Raw genomic sequence first — 19352 nt, 5'->3', positions numbered from 1 at the left:
AGGGATAATCGCCCAGATTTTGCTGGGTGGAGTTGGTCTTTGGTTAATATTGATAATTGGTTACTATGAGAATTGATAGTATGATGTTGTTATTATTATTTAACTAGATTGTGGCCCGATTCTAACGCATCGGGTATTCTAGAATATGCATGTCCCCATAGTATATGGACAATGATGATTCCAGAATTCGCGGCAGACTGTGCCCGTCGCTGATTGGTTGAGGCAACCTTTATGCCATCATCGTCGCCATGGCAACCATTATGACAGCTACGTCGATACTGTGCCCGTCGCTGATTCGTCGAGGCGAGTTCGCGGCAGACTGTGCTCGTCGCTGATTGGTCGAGGCAACCTTTATGACATCATCGTCGCCATGCTGTGCCCGTCGCTGATTGGTCGAGGCCGCCAGGCCTCGACCAGAGACGCGGGATTTCCAAGACAGACAGACAGACGGAAAAACCCTTAGACACGGCAAGGAAGGACCTACCGACAATCTGCAAGGACTTTGAAGAGTTGGGGAAGAAAGTAAAGGAACTGGATGCACAGGTAGTTTTTTCTTCTATCCTTCCAGTAGACGGGCATGGCACCAGGAGATGGAACAGGATCCTTGATGCAAACAACTGGCTAAGACGATGGTGCAGACAACAAGGATTTGGATTCCTGGACCACGGTGTGAATTACTGGTATGATGGACTCCTCGCCAGAGACGGACTACACCTCAACAAACCTGGGAAACACACATTCGCCAGAAGACTCGCTACACTCATCAGGAGGGCGTTAAACTAGAAGAAGAGGGGACGGGAAGAAAAACATTAGACTCGAACAAAGACGACCCAGGAAAACATACTCAGAAGGGAGGTAAGAACATTTCTAAAACAATCCACAGTGAGGAGATTGGAACAAAACAAAATCCTCTAAACTGCATGCTCGCAAACGCCAGAAGCCTGACAAACAAGATGGAAGAACTAGAAGCAGAAATATCTACAGGTAACTTTGACATAGTGGGAATAACCGAGACATGGTTAGATGAAAGCTATGACTGGGCAGTTAACTTACAGGGTTACAGTCTGTTTAGAAAGGATCGTAAAAATCGGAGAGGAGGAGGGGTTTGTCTCTATGTAAAGTCTTGTCTAAAGTCCACTTTAAGGGAGGATATTAGCGAAGGGAATGAGGATGTCGAGTCCATATGGGTCGAAATTCATGGAGGGAAAAATGGTAACAAAATTCTCATTGGGGTCTGTTACAAACCCCCAAATATAACAGAAACCATGGAAAGTCTACTTCTAAAGCAGATAGATGAAGCTGCAACCCATAATGAGGTCCTGGTTATGGGGGACTTTAACTACCCGGATATTAACTGGGAAACAGAAACCTGTGAAACCCATAAAGGCAACAGGTTTCTGCTAATAACCAAGAAAAATTATCTTTCACAATTGGTGCAGAATCCAACCAGAGGAGCAGCACTTTTAGACCTAATACTATCTAATAGACCTGACAGAATAACAAATCTGCAGGTGGTTGGGCATTTAGGAAATAGCGACCACAATATTGTGCAGTTTCACCTGTCTTTCACTAGGGGGACTTGTCAGGGAGTCACAAAAACACTGAACTTTAGGAAGGCAAAGTTTGACCAGCTTAGAGATGCCCTTAATCTGGTAGACTGGGACAATATCCTCAGAAATGAGAATACAGATAATAAATGGGAAATGTTTAAGAACATCCTAAATAGGCAGTGTAAGCGGTTTATACCTTGTGGGAATAAAAGGACTAGAAATAGGAAAAACCCAATGTGGCTAAACAAAGAAGTAAGACAGGCAATTAACAGTAAAAAGAAAGCATTTGCACTACTAAAGCAGGATGGCACCATTGAAGCTCTAAAAAACTATAGGGAGAAAAATACTTTATCTAAAAAACTAATTAAAGCTGCCAAAAAGGAAACAGAGAAGCACATTGCTAAGGAGAGTAAAACTAATCCCAAACTGTTCTTCAACTATATCAATAGTAAAAGAATAAAAACTGAAAATGTAGGCCCCTTAAAAAATAGTGAGGAAAGAATAGTTGTAGATGACGAGGAAAAAGCTAACATATTAAACACCTTCTTCTCCACGGTATTCACGGTGGAAAATGAAATGCTAGGTGAAATCCCAAGAAACAATGAAAACCCTATATTAAGGGTCACCAATCTAACCCAAGAAGAGGTGCGAAACCGGCTAAATAAGATTAAAATAGATAAATCTCCGGGTCCGGATGGCATACACCCACGAGTACTAAGAGAACTAAGTAATGTAATAGATAAACCATTATTTCTTATTTTTAGTGACTCTATAGCGACAGGGTCTGTTCCGCAGGACTGGCGCATAGCAAATGTGGTGCCAATATTCAAAAAGGGCTCTAAAAGTGAACCTGGAAATTATAGGCCAGTAAGTCTAACCTCTATTGTTGGTAAAATATTTGAAGGGTTTCTGAGGGATGTTATTCTGGATTATCTCAATGAGAATAACTGTTTAACTCCATATCAGCATGGGTTTATGAGAAATCGCTCCTGTCAAACCAATCTAATCAGTTTTTATGAAGAGGTAAGCTATAGACTGGACCACGGTGAGTCATTGGACGTGGTATATCTCGATTTTTCCAAAGCGTTTGATACCGTGCCGCACAAGAGGTTGGTACACAAAATGAGAATGCTTGGTCTGGGGGAAAATGTGTGTAAATGGGTTAGTAACTGGCTTAGTGATAGAAAGCAGAGGGTGGTTATAAATGGTATAGTCTCTAACTGGGTCGCTGTGACCAGTGGGGTACCGCAGGGGTCAGTATTGGGACCTGTTCTCTTCAACATATTCATTAATGATCTGGTAGAAGGTTTACACAGTAAAATATCGATATTTGCAGATGATACAAAACTATGTAAAGCAGTTAATACAAGAGAAGATAGTATTCTGCTACAGATGGATCTGGATAAGTTGGAAACTTGGACTGAAAGGTGGCAGATGAGGTTTAACAATGATAAATGTAAGGTTATACACATGGGAAGAAGGAATCAATATCACCATTACACACTGAACGGGAAACCACTGGGTAAATCTGACAGGGAGAAGGACTTGGGGATCCTAGTTAATGATAAACTTACCTGGAGCAGCCAGTGCCAGGCAGCAGCTGCCAAGGCAAACAGGATCATGGGGTGCATTAAAAGAGGTCTGGATACACATGATGAGAGCATTATACTGCCTCTGTACAAATCCCTAGTTAGACCGCACATGGAGTACTGTGTCCAGTTTTGGGCACCGGTGCTCAGGAAGGATATAATGGAACTAGAGAGAGTACAAAGGAGGGCAACAAAATTAATAAAGGGGATGGGAGAACTACAATACCCAGATAGATTAGCGAAATTAGGATTATTTAGTCTAGAAAAAAGACGACTGAGGGGCGATCTAATAACCATGTATAAGTATATAAGGGGACAATACAAATATCTCGCTGAGGATCTGTTTATACCAAGGAAGGTGACGGGCACAAGGGGGCATTCTTTGCGTCTGGAGGAGAGAAGGTTTTTCCACCAACATAGAAGAGGATTCTTTACTGTTAGGGCAGTGAGAATCTGGAATTGCTTGCCTGAGGAGGTGGTGATGGCGAACTCAGTCGAGGGGTTCAAGAGAGGCCTGGATGTCTTCCTGGAGCAGAACAATATTGTATCATACAATTATTAGGTTCTGTAGAAGGACGTAGATCTGGGTATTTATTATGATGGAATATAGGCTGAACTGGATGGACAAATGTCTTTTTTCGGCCTTACTAACTATGTTACTATGTTACTATGTTAGATTGTGGCCCGATTCTAACGCATCGGGTATTCTAGAATATACATGTCCCCGTAGTATATGGACAATGATGATTCCAGAATTCGCGGCAGACTGTGCCCGTCGCTGATTGGTCGAGGCAACCTTTATGACATCATCGTCGCCATGGCAACCATTATGACATCTACGTCGATACTGTGCCCGTCACTAAATCAGAAACGTGGGATTTCTACGTCCTTTATGACATCACCGTCGCTGTGCCCGTCGCTGATTGGTTGAAGCCGCCAGGCCTCGACCAATCAGAGACGCGGGATGTCTATGTCCTTTATGACATCATCGTCGCTGTGCCCGTCGCTGATTGGTCGAGGCCTCGCGGCCTCGACCAATTCGAGACCTGGGATTTCCAGGACAGACAGACAGACAGACGGAAAAACCCTTAGACAATTATATATATATAGATTTAGTAACTTTTAATAAATTATATCATGACCTAAATTTAAAGACGCTAATATTGTGTCGTGTCTTTATTTATTAAAAAGTAAATGGGTCTTGTGTTACCATGATTCCCGTTTTCTGCCCTGGAGGCATGTACAGAAATGATATTGATAGGGAGAGACGAGCATGTCCTGACACCTCTCCACTGGAGGCGAGCGTCAGAGTCCCGTTCTCAGACATGTGCAAGATCCAGTGGTAAGGCCTGCATCTATCCCACATTTGTGGCATACCCTGTGGATGACAATACACCCTTTAAAAGCAGCCAAAGTGCCTTAGGACAGGAGATTTTTGTAACAGCAGGGTTAAAAGAAAATCTCTGAAAATATCATGGGTATGTCACGCCCTGATGTGACTCCTAGAGGATCTGGGATTTGAAGGTCACAACATTTAATAGATCGAAGGCCCTCTTTAGTGTCCGTTTGTCGTTTATCTTGGAGTGGATTTACTTTCATTCTGTGCTGAAAGGGTTAAGGAGCCTTTCCCTTCTGGCTGTGAACTTGTACCTTGAGCAGCACCTTATAGTGACCACTCCCTTCCACTAAATAACCCCACTCCTAGCTTCAGTCCTTGCCGGTTATAGTTCATCTATACTGACCTCTTTGAAGGAGCCTGGCTCTGGATGATCTGAGGTGTTTGTTCTGTTGCAGCAGTGAGAGCTTGTGGGAGAAGCTAAGAAGTGTTACTTGTTGTATCTTTTCCCACTGTTTGTGGTACCGTCCTCATACATATCCCCACACCAAGTAAGGAACTGTTTATCTCTGCTTCAATCCTCCCATCCATCTCACCTCCTCCTCAGAACTGTTCCTTAAAGGGAACCTGTCAGCCCCATAATCGTGGGTGAGGTAAGCCCACCGGCATCAGGAGCTTATCTACAGCATTCAGGAATGCTGTAGATAAGCCCCCGATGTATCCTAAAAGATGAGAAAAAGAGGTTAGATTATACTCACCCAGGGGCGGTCCCGCTGCTGGTCCGGGTCCGGCGCCTCCCATCTTCATCAGATGACGTCCTCTTCTGGTCTTCACACTGCGGCTCCAGCGCAGGCGTACTTTGTCTGCCCTGTTGAGGGCAGTGCAAAGTACTGCAGTGCGCAAGTGCTGGGCCTCCCTGACCTTTCTGGCGCCTGCGCACTGCAATACTTTGCTCTGCGCTGGAGCCGCAGCGTGAAGACCAGAAGAGGACGTCATCTGATGAAGATGGGAGGCGCCAGACCTGGACCAACAGCGGGAACGCCCCTGGGTGAGTATAATCTAACGTCTTTTTCTCATCTTTCAGGATACATCGGGGGCTTATCTACAGCATACCAGAATGCTTTAGATAAGCCCCTGATGCCGGTGGGTTAACTCACCTGCGATTTTTGGGGTGACAGTTCCCTTTAACCTACAATCCTCTGCCTCCAAACACAAACAGCCCCCTCATGCCCTCTCCTGCTCACACCTGCTAACACTTTCTCTGCTCCTTCTCACTGCTGGTGATATCTCTCCAAATCCTGGTCCTCCTCACCACATTCCCATAGTCATTTCTACCTCCCATCCACGCTCTATCACAAACTTCCGTAACCTCTCTAACCTTATACCCATTCACCCAGCCCCGGCTTCTCCAGTCCCACTAACAGGAGCTCTGTGGAACGCTCGCTCTGTCTGCAACAAGCTTTCCTACATCCATGATCTTTTTGTTACTACCAAACTTGCCTTCCTCGCCATCACCGAAACCTGGCTCGGCGGAAGCATTATAGCGAAATGCGCGTTGGGGTTGTTCTTCATGTCCTTCTTTCAAGGTTGGTCTATTGGGCATTATTTGATTGATCCTTTAATCTTCAGCGTGCTTTTTTAGGGACTTCAATCACAATTGTATCCCTCAATATCTGGCTATGGCGTGACATATCTGCATTATATATTTTTGATTGGGTGCTCTGTACATTCTGCATTTGCGGGTATTACATTGTTTAAGGGGGGCCCCTTTACTAAATCCCATGCAGTTGGTAATTGTGTGCAGGCTATTTTATATTTATTATTTGCCTTTTTTGCACATATATGCTCTTGTAGCCTATGGCCTGTTAATATTAAATAATATTGATATATATCAGCTTAGCTGTTTATTAATTTATGGTATGCACTTTGGACTGTTTTGACCACCTACTGGACGTGTCACTTGGTGTCACTTTAACCCTGTTTTTTCTGTTTTTCATGTTTTTTATGTATTTATTTATTAAAATGATGATGAAATTGTCTTTTTTATAATATAATCATCAATAAAATTTAAAATTTTAATTGCTCTGTGATCTATTTTTCTGTTTTGGGTTATACTCGCTTACGGTGGCTTCCACCTTTCTCACACACCCCGCCCCAGCAGCAAACATGGCGGAGGAGTTGGTTTTATCCTGTCAGATAACTGCTCCTTCACCCCAATCCCACTGCCACCCTCTGTTACCCTCCCTTCCTTTGAGGTGCACTCTGTACACATCTACTCCCCCTCCAACCGGCTGTCATTTACCACCCCCCAGGGCCAGCCACCACCTTCTTTGACCACTTCATTTCCTTTCCGCGGACATCCCCACTATCATTCATGGGCGACTTCAACATCCCCATTGACACTTCCCTCTCAGCTGCCACTAAACTTCTATCTCTCACTTCCTCCTTTGGCCTCACTCAATGGTCTTCTACAGCCACCCACAAAGATGGTCACACACTGGACCTCATCTTCACCCGCCTCTGCTCCCTCTCTAACTCACCTCTTCCTCTGTCTGACCACAACTTTCTCACATTCTCTTCCCTCTCCACTCCATGTTTACAATCCCCACCCCACAAACTTTCACACCCTCACAGAAATCTTAAACATCTTGACCTACATTCATTCTCTGAATCCCTCCTCCCTCTCACATATATAAGTTCCGTACACAATGCGGATGCCGCGCTATATAACACCACAATAGCTGTAGCTTTGGAATCTGCTGCCCCACTTACACATACCAAAGCTCGCAAAATCAACAGACAGCCCTGGCACACCAGCCTAACCAAAGAACTGAGGCAAGCTTCCAGGGCTGCTGAGCGCAGATGGAAAAGATCCCACTCCAACGAACACTTCATTGCATTCAAACAGTCCCTCACTACTTTCAAGACCACACTCGCCACAGCTAAACAAACCTACTTCTCATCTCTCATATCCTCCCTGTCTCACAACCCTAAACAGTTATTCAACACCTTCAATTCTCTCCTCCGTCCCCCAGCACCTCCTCCCTCCCCACTTATCTCAGCTGAAGACTTTGCCTCATTTTTCAAGCAGAAGATTGATAACATCAGAGACAGTTTTGGTCAACAACCCCCAGGGCCCTTCCTCCCGACTTCCCAGCCCTTCGTCTCCAAAACCAACTTCTCCACCATTACAGAAGATCAACTCTCGACTCTACTCTCAAGATCGCATCTCACCACCTGTGCACTTGACCCGCTCCCATCCCACTTCATCCCAAACCTCACCACAGTCTTCATCCCAACCCTAACCCATCTCTTCAACCTATCACTAACAACTGGTGTTTTCCCCTCAAGCTTTAAACATGCCTCCATCACACCTATCCTCAAAAAGCCTTCTCTTGACCCATCCTCTGTATCTAGCTATCGCCCTATATCACTTCTCCCCTATGCCTCCAAACTACTGGAACAACACGTCTACCTTGAACTGTCCTCCCATCTCTCTTCTTGCTCCCTCTTTGACCGCTTACAATCTGACTTCCGGTCACACCATTCCACTGAAACTGCCCTAAGGTCACCAATGATGTCTTAACCACCAAGAGCAAGCGACACTACTCTGTCCTCCTCCTCCTCCTCCTCCACCTGTCGGCTGCCTTTGACACAGTGGACCATTCCCTATTACTACAGACCCTCTCATCCCTTGGCATCACAGACTTGGCCCTATCCAGGATCTCATCATACCTAACAGACCGGACATTCAGCGTCTCCCACTCACACACCACCTCCTCACCTCACCCACTATCTGTTGGAGTCCCACTAGGTTCAGTCCTAGGGCCCCTGCTCTTCTCCATTTACACCTTTGGCCTGGGACAGCTCATAGAATCTCATGGCTTTCAGTATCACCTCTATGCTGATGACACACAGATCTACATCTCTGGACCAGATATCACCTCCCTACTAACCAAAATCCCTCAATGTCTGCCACTATTTCATCCTTCTTCTCCGCTAGATTTCTGAAACTTAACATGGACAAAACAGAATTCATCATCTTTCCCCATCTCACGCAACCCCCCCCAACGAACCTATCCATTACAGTAAATGGCTGCCCACTCTCCCCAGTCCCACAAGCTCGCTGCCTCGGGGTAATCCTTGACGCTGATCTCTCTTTCAAACCACATATCCAAGCCCTTTCCACTTCAACTTAAAAATATTTCACGAATCCGTACATTCCTCAACCAAGAATCTGCAAAAACCTTAGTGCATGCCCTCATCATCTCTCGCCTTGACTACTGCAACCTCCTGCTCTGTGGCCTCCCCTCTAACACTCTCGCACCCCTCCAATCTATTCTAAACTCTGCTGCCCGACTAATCCACCTGTCCCACCGCTATTCCCCGGCCTCTCCCCTCTGTCAATCCCTTCACTGGCTCCCCATTGCCCAGAGACTCCAGTACAAAACCCTAACCATGACATACAAAGCCATCCACAACCTGTCTCCTCCATACATCTGTGACCTCGTCTCCCGGTACTTACCTACACGCAACCTCCGATCCTCACAAGATCTCCTTCTCTACTCCCCTCTTATCTCCTCTTCAAACAATCGCATACAAGATTTCTCTCGCGTATCACCTCTACTCTGGAACTCTCTACCACAACATATCAGACTCTCGCCTACCATCGAAACCTTCAAAAAGAGCCTGAAGACCCACCTCTTCCAACAAGCCTACAACCTGCAGTAACCACCGATCGACCAAACCGCTGCATGACCAGCTCTATCCTCACCTACTGTATTCTCACCCATCCCTTGTAGATTGTGAGCCTTCGCGGGCAGGGTCCTCACTCCTCCTGTACCAGTTATGACTTGTATTGTTTAAGATTATTGTACTTGTTTTTATTATATATATCCCTCACATGTAAAGCGCCATGGAATAAATGGCGCTATAACAATAAATAATAATATTGCCTTATTACACTAGTGGGACTAGTGTCTTGCTGGCCTATGCACTAGACAGGGCCAGAGAGGGCTTAGGCACCTGTTTGCTCATGGAGGAAGGACCCATCTAGAGGCGATAGAGAGTGCAGAAGTCTGACCCCGGTTTATTTAGGTCTGACCAGTCTCCCTTCTCCCTATCGCCAGGGCCTTTCTTGCACATCTTCCCTGGAGTTCCCTTCGTGCTGCGCCACATGCTGAGCTTCCTCTGGCCGCCAGCGTGACAGAAGGGTTCAACTTCATCTCTGAAATCTAGCTTTTATTAGATATGGCCCTTATTAATAACGGCTTTACTTCTTGCATGTAATCATATATTCAAACAGCAGAATACAAGCCGCCTTATATGATATCTGCAAGCATTTGTGAAAGAGGGTCTCCAGTGACAACTAAAACAATAGTGCGATTGATTCTTTATGGCTTTCATGATCTTTTCCTTCCAGGCAGATATTTGGACATAGTGAGACAACTACAAAACTCATGGGGCCATCTTAGATTTTACAGTTGTAAGATATTATAACACACAATATATATGATATATACACACACTTATATGTAACATAAATATATAAACCAACAATAGTAAAAATAATAAAATGTAGAACTGAAATGAACAAGATCAAGAAAAGTGAAAACAGTGAAAGTCAAAACTCAGATGAAGGCCGACCAGAAAAGCATGAAAGTAAATGATGCGTCACTCTTCCTACACAAGTCCTCAAGGAAGTCACAAAGCTTGTTAGGATATGTGCATACGGAGTGCAACGCAGACAGACGAAGCAACAAAATGCAGGAAAATGTCATTTTCCTTGAGTGGTTTCACTATCGTTTTGAGGGATAGCACTTGTCCCCACGTTATTCTATGGGGCCATACACCTGTACGATTTCTTCCTCTGTCAACAAAAAAAACACAGCATATTCAGTTCGCACTTGGCTATGTAAGTCAATGAAACAGTGGAAAACATCAGACTCCACTCAGACAACATCTGAGTGCAGTCCGATTTCTATAGTCTGACAGAGTGGGGAAGATGGAGAAATTTGTTTCAACATCTTCTCCTCATCCGGGAGAATCGGATCAAATTCTGATCAGAGTGTGATTTGTATAATCAACCCGGTTCTCTCAGATGAGAAAACATATGGTCGTCTACACCCAGCCTCAAAGGAAGTGACATGAGACAGAACATGTTCACTGCATTGTTGTTTTGAGAATGCCACGCATTATGTTCATTTTATGGGGCACATTTGTGGCATTTTTTTCTGGTGAATTCCGGAGAAAATCTGCCTGAAAAAGGGGCTGTATACACATGTCCTAAGGTTAGGTTCACACATTGCGTTTTTGTAGCGTTTTTTTTTTCTGCAAGTAAAACCTGCTCTCTTGGCAGTTAAAAAAAAAAAAAAGCTGCTTACAAAAAGCAGCTTTTGCCCTTTTTTTGCATTTTTTTGGGTGTGTTTTTGAAAAGGGTATGTTTTTATCATCTGCATATGAACTAAAAAATTTAAACAAGGATAAACAAGCTTATATTTCAGAGAACAACATAACCGGCGGGGGAGAAAATGGCTTAGGTGAATAATTTAAGAGACCGCTCCCCAGTGGCGTCTCCCTGCCCCGCTCACCTTGAGTCCCCTGGTCCCTCCCGATACACACACGAAGTAGCATTCGGAGTAATACCTGGCTGATATGGCGCCACCAGGCTCTGCCTATCTTTCGGCAGCAAGAATAAGCTATCAAGTTCCCTTTAAACCCGACAGGCATGGAGTCAATGAGTTCTGCTAACTTGACCTGTGTAATATTGACCCACTCAGAATTCACACTCCAATGTTTCACCACGACAGGCCGAGCCAGGCCACTAGACGTCGGGCGACCAGCTATATACCAGCTGATTGTGGGTTGTTTGATGCCCTGCTTAGAGAGGCTGAAGAAACAGTGGTGAGGGCAAAATGATCGGTCATCAAGTATGGACCAGAAATGTTCACCAGGATTCATGTCAGCCATGGAGGCTTCCAGGTGCCTATTATACCTCCCAATCTTTTTTATTTAAGCAGTGTGGCAGGGATCTCCACCTTCTAAGACCAGCGTGGAAGTTTTGATCAGCAGCCCACCTTAGACTATTTTCTTATACGGGCTGATGAACATAACATCCACTATGTTCATGGAAGACAAAGCTGCTAAGACCTTGAAGAAAGCAAGTGGTGGAACAGGAAAGTTTAAACAATGCGGAATATTTCGCATTAGTGGAGACTACGAAATAAAAACCAATGATCAAAAATGAAGATAGGTAGATATGGGTTGTCTTTGTGTGACAGAAATGATCTGCATAAATTGCCCAGGCCCCACCAAGAGACACTCTGACTTAAAGTGCACTCACACGAAGTATTTGGTCAGTGTTTTGCATGTGTGTATGTATGCCAACACCAGGAGAAAAACTATCAGTGTAAGATTGACACCTGTTCTGTGTCTTGGCGTGCCGCTAATAGGGCCCGAGAGTCAGAGGGGTCTACACCAGCGCCCCCCGATCAGATGTGTCTGTCAGTGCACAGGCCCAAATCACATTTTGTGAGGGCTCGAACGTAAACCCAGATGGAGCCACTGAACGTATACTAAACCGAGATGTGAACATAGCCTTTCTTACGAGACAAAAAGATTGGGCATGTTGACATCCAGCAGCCTGATCCTGTTTATCCCATAATGTCTGCTATATTTTATATACCATAAATACTCGAGTATAAGCCGACCCGAGTATAAGCCGACCCCCTAATTTTGGAACAAAAAACTGGGAAAACTTATTGACTCGAGTATAAGCCTAGGATGGGAAATGCAGCAGCTACTGGTAAATGTCAAAAATAAAAATAGATACCAATAAAAGTAAAATTAATTTAGACATCAGTAGGTTAAGTGTTTTTGAATATCCATATTGAATCAGGAGCCCCATATAATGCTCCATACAGTTCTTTATGGCCCCATAAGATGCTCCATATACAAATATGCCCCATATAATGCTCCATACAGTTCTTTATGGCCCCATAGATGCCCCATATAATGCTCCATGCAGTTCATTATGGCCTCATAGATGCCCCATATAATGCTCCATGCAGTTCTTTATGGCCCCATAAACTGCATTCCTCGAGGGCTGCAAACAGGTCATGTTTTCAGGATTTCCTTATACTGCACAGGTGATAATTTAATCACCTACACAAATAATGAGTTGGTGATTAAATTATCACCTGTGCAGTACAAGGAAATCCTGAAAACATGACCTGTTTGCAGCCCTCGAGGAATGTAGTTTGACACCCCTGCCACAGATGCCCCATATAATGCTCCATGCAGTTCATTATGGCCCCATAAATGCCCCATATAATGCTCCATGCAGTTCTTTATGGCCCCATATAATGCTCCATGCAGTTCTTTATGGTCCCATAGATGCCCCATATAATGCTCCATGCAGTTCTTTATGGCCCCATAGATGCCCCATATAATGCTCCATGCAGTTCTTTATGGCCCCATAGATCCCTGTTGTGAATTCTGTGGCTGAGTTCACTTCTGTGGTCACAAGTGGTATTGCAGTCTCTGGGCTTCCTCCCTCAGGTGTTTTGGTGAGCTCGTTGGCTGCCTTGCTATTTAGCTCCACCTGAGTCTGTCTTCCTTGCTCCTTGTCAATGTTCCAGTGTTGGATCTGAGCTACTGCATCTTTCCTTGGGTCTGCTGCTCTGCTAGATAAGTGCTTCTAGTTTGTTTTCTGTTTTTTCTGTCCAGCTTGCTATTAACTTTTGCTGGAAGCTCTGAGAAGCAAAGGGGTGCACCGCCGTGCTGTTAGTTCGGCACGGTGGGTCTTTTTGCCCCTTTGCGTGGTTTTCGTTTTAGGGTTTTTTGTAGACTGCATAGTTCTCTTTGCTATCCTCGCTCTGTCTAGAATATCGGGCCTCACTTTGCTGAATCTATTTCATTCCTACGTTTGTCTTTTCATCTTGCTAACAGTCATTATATGTGGGGGGCTGCCTATTCCTTTGGGGTATTTCTCTGAGGTAAGTCAGGCTTGTATTTCTATCTTCAGGCTAGTCAGCTCCTCAGGCAGTGCCGAGTTGCATAGGTAGTGATAGGCGCAATCCACTGCTGCTTATAGTTGTGTGAGGATAGATCAGGTACTGCAGTCTACAGAGATTCCACGTCTCAGAGCTCGTCCTATTGTTTTTGGTTATTGCCAGATCTCTGTATGTGCGCTGATTACTGCACGCTGTGTTGCCTGATTGCCAGCCATAACAGATGCCCCATATAATGCTCCATGCAGTTCTTTATGGCCCCATAGATGCCCCATATAATGCTCCATGCAGTTCTTTATGGCCCCATAGATGCCCCATATAATGCTCCATGCAGTTATTTATGGCCCCATAGATGCCCCATATAATGCTCCATGCAGTTCTTTATGGCCCCATAGATGCCCCATGCAGTTCATTATGGCTCCATAGATGCCCCATATAATGCTGCTGCTGCACTGAAAAAAAAAATATGACATACTCCCCTCTCGTCGCTGCCCGCTGCTCCTCAGCGTCCCGTCTCTCCGCAGTGACTGTTCAGGCAGAGGGCGGCGCGCACACTAATATGTCATCGCGCCCTCTGACCTGAACAGTCAGTGCAGAGGACGCGGAAGACGGAGCGTCGGTGGAACGCGGAAAGGTGAATATGAAATACTCACCTGCTCCCGGCGCTCGTGACGCGGTCCCAGCATGTCCCATGGCGCTGCAGCTTCTTCCTCTGTCAGCGGTCACATGGTCTCTGTCCTCTGTCAGCGGTCACTTCCTCTATGGGAGTGGAGTCCATATTCATTACTTTAATGAGCGGTACCATGTGACCGCTGAACAGGGGAAGAAGCTGCCGTGCCCGAAGACCGTGGGACATGCAGAGGCCGCGTCAGGAGCAGGTGAGTATTTGACAGACGTCGTTCCCCCTCACCCGCCGACCGTGACTCGAGTATAAGCCGAGAGGGGCACTTTCCAACCATTTTTTTGGGGCTGAAAATCTCGGCTTATACTTGAGTATATATGGTATATAAAATTCAAACTAGTTCCATCCCGCGGTGTCATCATTTGATACTTCAGGCAATTATAGGTAATCCTATATCGTGTCTGCTGTGCACTGCGGAGAGTCAGTGCACCGGAGGCAGAGAGAGCGCCGGGGAACGAGACCGAGGTGAGTATGTGGTGTTCCTTTATTTTTTCATGTGTATGGGATGTTTGGGTGAGCATGGGGAGGCTATGAGGGTGTCATGCTGCACATGGGGAGGCTATGGGGATGTCATGCTGCACATGGGGAGGCTATGGAGGTGTCATGCTGCACATGGGGAGGCTATGGGGGTGTCATGCTGCACATGGGGAGGCTATGGGGGTGTCATGCTGCACATGGGGAGGCTATGGGGGTGTCATGCTGCACATGGGGAGGCTATGGGGGTGTCATGCTGCACATGGGGAGGCTATGGGGGTGTCATGCTGCACATGGGGAGGCTATGGGGGTGTCATGCTGCACATGGGGAGGCTATGGGGGTGTCATGCTGCACACGGGGAGGCTATGGGGGTGTCATGCTGCACACGGGGAGGCTATGGGGGTGTCATGCTGCACACGGGGAGGCTATGGGGGTGTCATGCTGCACACGGGGAGGCTATGGGGGTGTCATGCTGCACACGGGGAGGCTATGGGGGTGTCATGCTGCACACGGGGAGGCTATGGGGGTGTCATGCTGCACATGGGGAGGCTATGGGGGTGTCATGCTGCACATGGGGAGGCTATGGTGGTGACATGCTGCATATGGGGAGGCTGTGGGGGGCTCATATGATATACAGAAGGGGCTATCCTCGGGTTCAAACGATATATAGGGGGATGTCAGAATGCTTAATTCTGCTCAATATTAACAGATACAATTAATATTAATTATCAATAATATAATAATTATAATATATTAATATTGAGTAGAATTAATTTCAACCTATTGGTTATCCCTACACAACAGTCACGGTCTCTCATGTGGCCCCTGGGGAAAATTAATTGTGCACCTCTGATTTAGGCAGTGTAGAGACTGAATGTATTAATGGTTTATTGACCCCCATATATTAAGCAATAATAAAAGTTAAGGATTAGGGCTTTTCAGTGAGGCTATTTTTAAGGCCAGGATCACACACAGCGAGATGCGGCCGAGTCTCGCAGGTTAAAACCAAGCTCTGGCGCCGGCACTCCGGAGCGGCGCGTGCGGCCGCACAGCAATACATGGAGCCGCACGCTCCGCTCTGTAGTCCCGGTGCCAGAGCTTGCTTTTAACCTGCGAGACTCGGCCGTATCTCGCTGTAGTGTGACTCCGGCCTAAGGCTACGTCCCCATGGTCAGTAATCGGCAGTGCTTTGGATGCAGCACATGTCCACTCTGTCCAAAGTGCTAACGACTTATTAACACAGGTGATTCCGCATGTGTTCATTGAACCGTGCAGAATCACCGCACCCTATACATTGGACTGGTAATATTTATCTTGCGGAGACTGAGCGTCTCCACAAGATAACTCTACATGCTGTGGTCTAGAAAAACGTGCCGCATGTCCGTCTCCGCAGGGAAGCCGGAGGAGTCTGTGGACGCATAGTGGAGATGTAACAGCTGGACACTGCGGGTTGGACTCTGCGGATGTACGCAGTGTCCAATCCGCAACATTTACTGACCGTGGGAACATACCCATATGGTTTCCCAATTGGTGTGAATTAATAGTATTTCTAGTTTATTTTCTGTGCAGTCACATACCAGATGCTATGGGAGAGGGGCTAGAAGTGTTTCATACAACTTTGGCTCTAAATCAATTATGTATCAAGTAATAAGGAAAAGATTGCACCAATCAAATGTGCGAGCAATTATGTAATAAAATAATACATACATTCAGTGTTTTCATTAGTAAAAAAAAAAAGAAAAACTATATTACTTCTGGGAATTATAACTATATGATCTAGTATTAAAGCAGCAGATTTCTGATGTAATCTGAGAGCAACATAATGTAGGGGGAAAGACCCAGATTCCAGTGATGTGTCACTTACTGGGCTAGGTGTTCTTTTTTCAATAAAATCAGTGTATTATCAGCATGAGATTATCTTTAGAGGACTAGTTGTCTCCTGCCATGAAGTCCTCAACCTGTGTTGTCTCCTGTTATGTAGTCCTCCTGCTGTGTTGTCTCCTGTTATGTAGTCCTCCTGCTGTGTTGTCTCCTGCTATGTAGTCCTCCTGCTGTGTTGTCTCCTGCTATGTAGTCCTCCTGCTGTGTTGTCTCCTGCTATGTAGTCCTCCTGCTGTGTTGTCTCCTGCCATGTAGTCCTCCAGCTGTGTTGTCTCCTGCCATGTAGTCCTCCTGCTGTGTTGTCTCCTGCTATGTAGTCCTCCTGCTGTGTTGTCTCCTGCTATGTAGTCCTCCTGCTGTGTTGTCTCCTGCCATGTAGTCCTCCAGCTGTGTTGTCTCCTGCCATGTAGTCCTCCTGCTGTGTTGTCTCCTGCTATGTAGTCCTCCTGCTGTGTTGTCTCCTGCCATGTAGTCCTCCAGCTGTGTTGTCTCCTGCCATGTAGCCCTCCTGCTGCTCCTCTCCCATCACTGATTAGCAACTTTCTGCCTATGCACAGTGTACACAGAGAGCTGCCAATCAGAGGTGTGGGAAGGGTTATACAGAGCTCAGCATTTATAGCACTGCTAGATCTGCAGCATGTGAAACAGTGATTTTATGAAAATGACATCACTGGAATCAGGGTCTCAGCCATTACTCTGCCATGTAGAGAAGTAATAGCCGATCACAGGCAGCTCTCTCCATGTGTGATACCGGAGAGCGCTCACCTCCATGTACAAGGTTACATTATATAGAGGTTATTCCGCATGGTCTCTCTTTACGTGGCACTGGGTGACCTTTTTTACTTTGGACTTGGCACATAATAGGTGAGAACTGTGTGCCACCCCCACCTCATACTGAGCCAACAGGCCAATCTGACCTTCAGATAGGGAAGCGGCTGCTGATATTTGGCATTAATAAGTACTGAGTACTGAGCTGCCAAAATAGTGATGTCGCTTCTTGTAGAAAGAATATTATTCCCCATGTGTCCGCTTCTTCCCACCATGCAGACACACAATATGCTAGTCGCGCCATCAACTGTCTAATGGGGTCTTCTGTCCCTTCATAGCACCTGGACCATAAAGATGCTGCGTATGTAACATGTCGCCGGCCGGCCTCCACTAATGATGGCAGCAGCCCCTTGCTGCGCAGACCCCATTATAGTGCTATTGCATATCCTTATAGTGTGCGCTCTGCGTCCTTGATCACAGGGGACATTGTTCCCCCCCGACCTTGACCTCTGCGGCAGGACATGGCACCAATGAGGCCACATCTGCAGATGATAGCACCACCCTCCTATACACAAGGACAGGACTGTGATCGGTGAGGGGGTCCCCAGCCGTGTTGTTGGGACATTGCCCCCATAGAGACAGAGCATCCCCCATAAGAACTGAGGTCACACAGTCCAATATTGTGATAACCAATCATTATATCATTATAGACCAGACAATAACATCCAGGCTGCTCCGGACACGGGCAGCGCCATCACATGCAATAGGAGGGAGCAGTGATGGAGAAGCTCCGGAATCACCTCCTAATCCCAGAGCAGCAGCAGCAGCAGCAGCAGCAGGCCGGGCCGCACCGCCACAGGATGCTCCATGTCCTCCGCGGCATCATCAGGGAGCGGGGAAGGCCGGCGGATGCAGGGCCGGTGCCGGCTGTGGTGAGGAGGCTCCTGCCGGCCCCGCTGGCGCACTCACCTTAGGCAGCCTGATGTGCTCCATGTTGTGCCTGGTCAGTGCAGGAGGATGCTGGCGGCCATTGGCTGCTGCTGGGAGCTGACGCTCGGTGGATGGGATGTGGATGGCGGCAGGCTCCTCCTCACCAGGTGCTGCTGCTCACTAAGCTCTGGCCGCCTCACAGTAATGTGGCTGCAAATCAGCTTTCTGTACAGATGGAAAAAGGCAATCGCCAGAAAAAAGAAAATAACAATACAGGGTCACCTAGAAATGTAGAGTCATGCAAATAGGAGAGAAATGGCCACGTGATCAGCAACAATGACCATAGCCTGCTGTGTATTATCCATCTAGCAGCCATCTATCCATCTATTATCTAATTAGCTAGCAATCTTCTATCATCCATCATCTATCATCCATCTAACATCTATCTATCTATCTAATATCTATCTATATCTATCTATCTATCTATCATCCATCTATCATCTATTTCTCTTTCTATCAGTTTTTCCATCTGTCTGTCTATTATCTATCTCTCATCTATCTAACATAGTAACATAGTTAGTAAGGCCGAAAAAAGACATTTGTCCATCCAGTTCAGCCTATATTCCATCATAATAAATCCCCAGATCTACGTCCTTCTACAGAACCTAATAATTGTATGATACAATATTGTTCTGCTCCAGGAAGACATCCAGGCCTCTCTTGAACCCCTCGACTGAGTTCGCCATCACCACCTCCTCAGGCAAGCAATTCCAGATTCTCACTGCCCTAACAGTAAAGAATCCTCTTCTATGTTGGTGGAAAAACCTTCTCTCCTCCAGACGCAAAGAATGCCCCCTTGTGCCCGTCACCTTCCTTGGTATAAACAGATCCTCAGCGAGATATTTGTATTGTCCCCTTATATACTTATACATGGTTATTAGATCGCCCCTCAGTCGTCTTTTTTCTAGACTAAATAATCCTAATTTCGCTAATCTATCTGGGTATTGTAGTTCTCCCATCCCCTTTATTAATTTTGTTGCCCTCCTTTGTACTCTCTCTAGTTCCATTATATCCTTCCTGAGCACTGGTGCCCAAAACTGGACACAGTACTCCATGTGCGGTCTAACTAG

The 19352-nt window shown here is 46.1% G+C and overlaps 1 protein-coding gene across 1 annotated transcript in view; it reads right to left on the bottom strand.

The window, feature by feature from the left end:
- Window positions 1-18322, bottom strand: part of MTMR7 (myotubularin related protein 7) — a 114525-nt gene extending 96203 nt beyond the window's left edge. The window contains exon 1 of the mRNA XM_069744403.1: window positions 18262-18322. Within this exon, the coding sequence (XP_069600504.1) occupies window positions 18262-18285 (24 nt within the window). The 5' untranslated portion in view covers window positions 18286-18322. The remainder of the gene's footprint in view (window positions 1-18261) is intronic.
- Between the last annotated feature and the right edge of the window lie 1030 nt (window positions 18323-19352).

This window comes from Ranitomeya imitator, chromosome 1 (assembly GCF_032444005.1).
Source record: "Ranitomeya imitator isolate aRanImi1 chromosome 1, aRanImi1.pri, whole genome shotgun sequence".
Lineage (NCBI taxonomy): Eukaryota > Metazoa > Chordata > Amphibia > Anura > Dendrobatidae > Ranitomeya > Ranitomeya imitator.
This window is presented reverse-complemented; position numbering and strand designations above follow the sequence as displayed.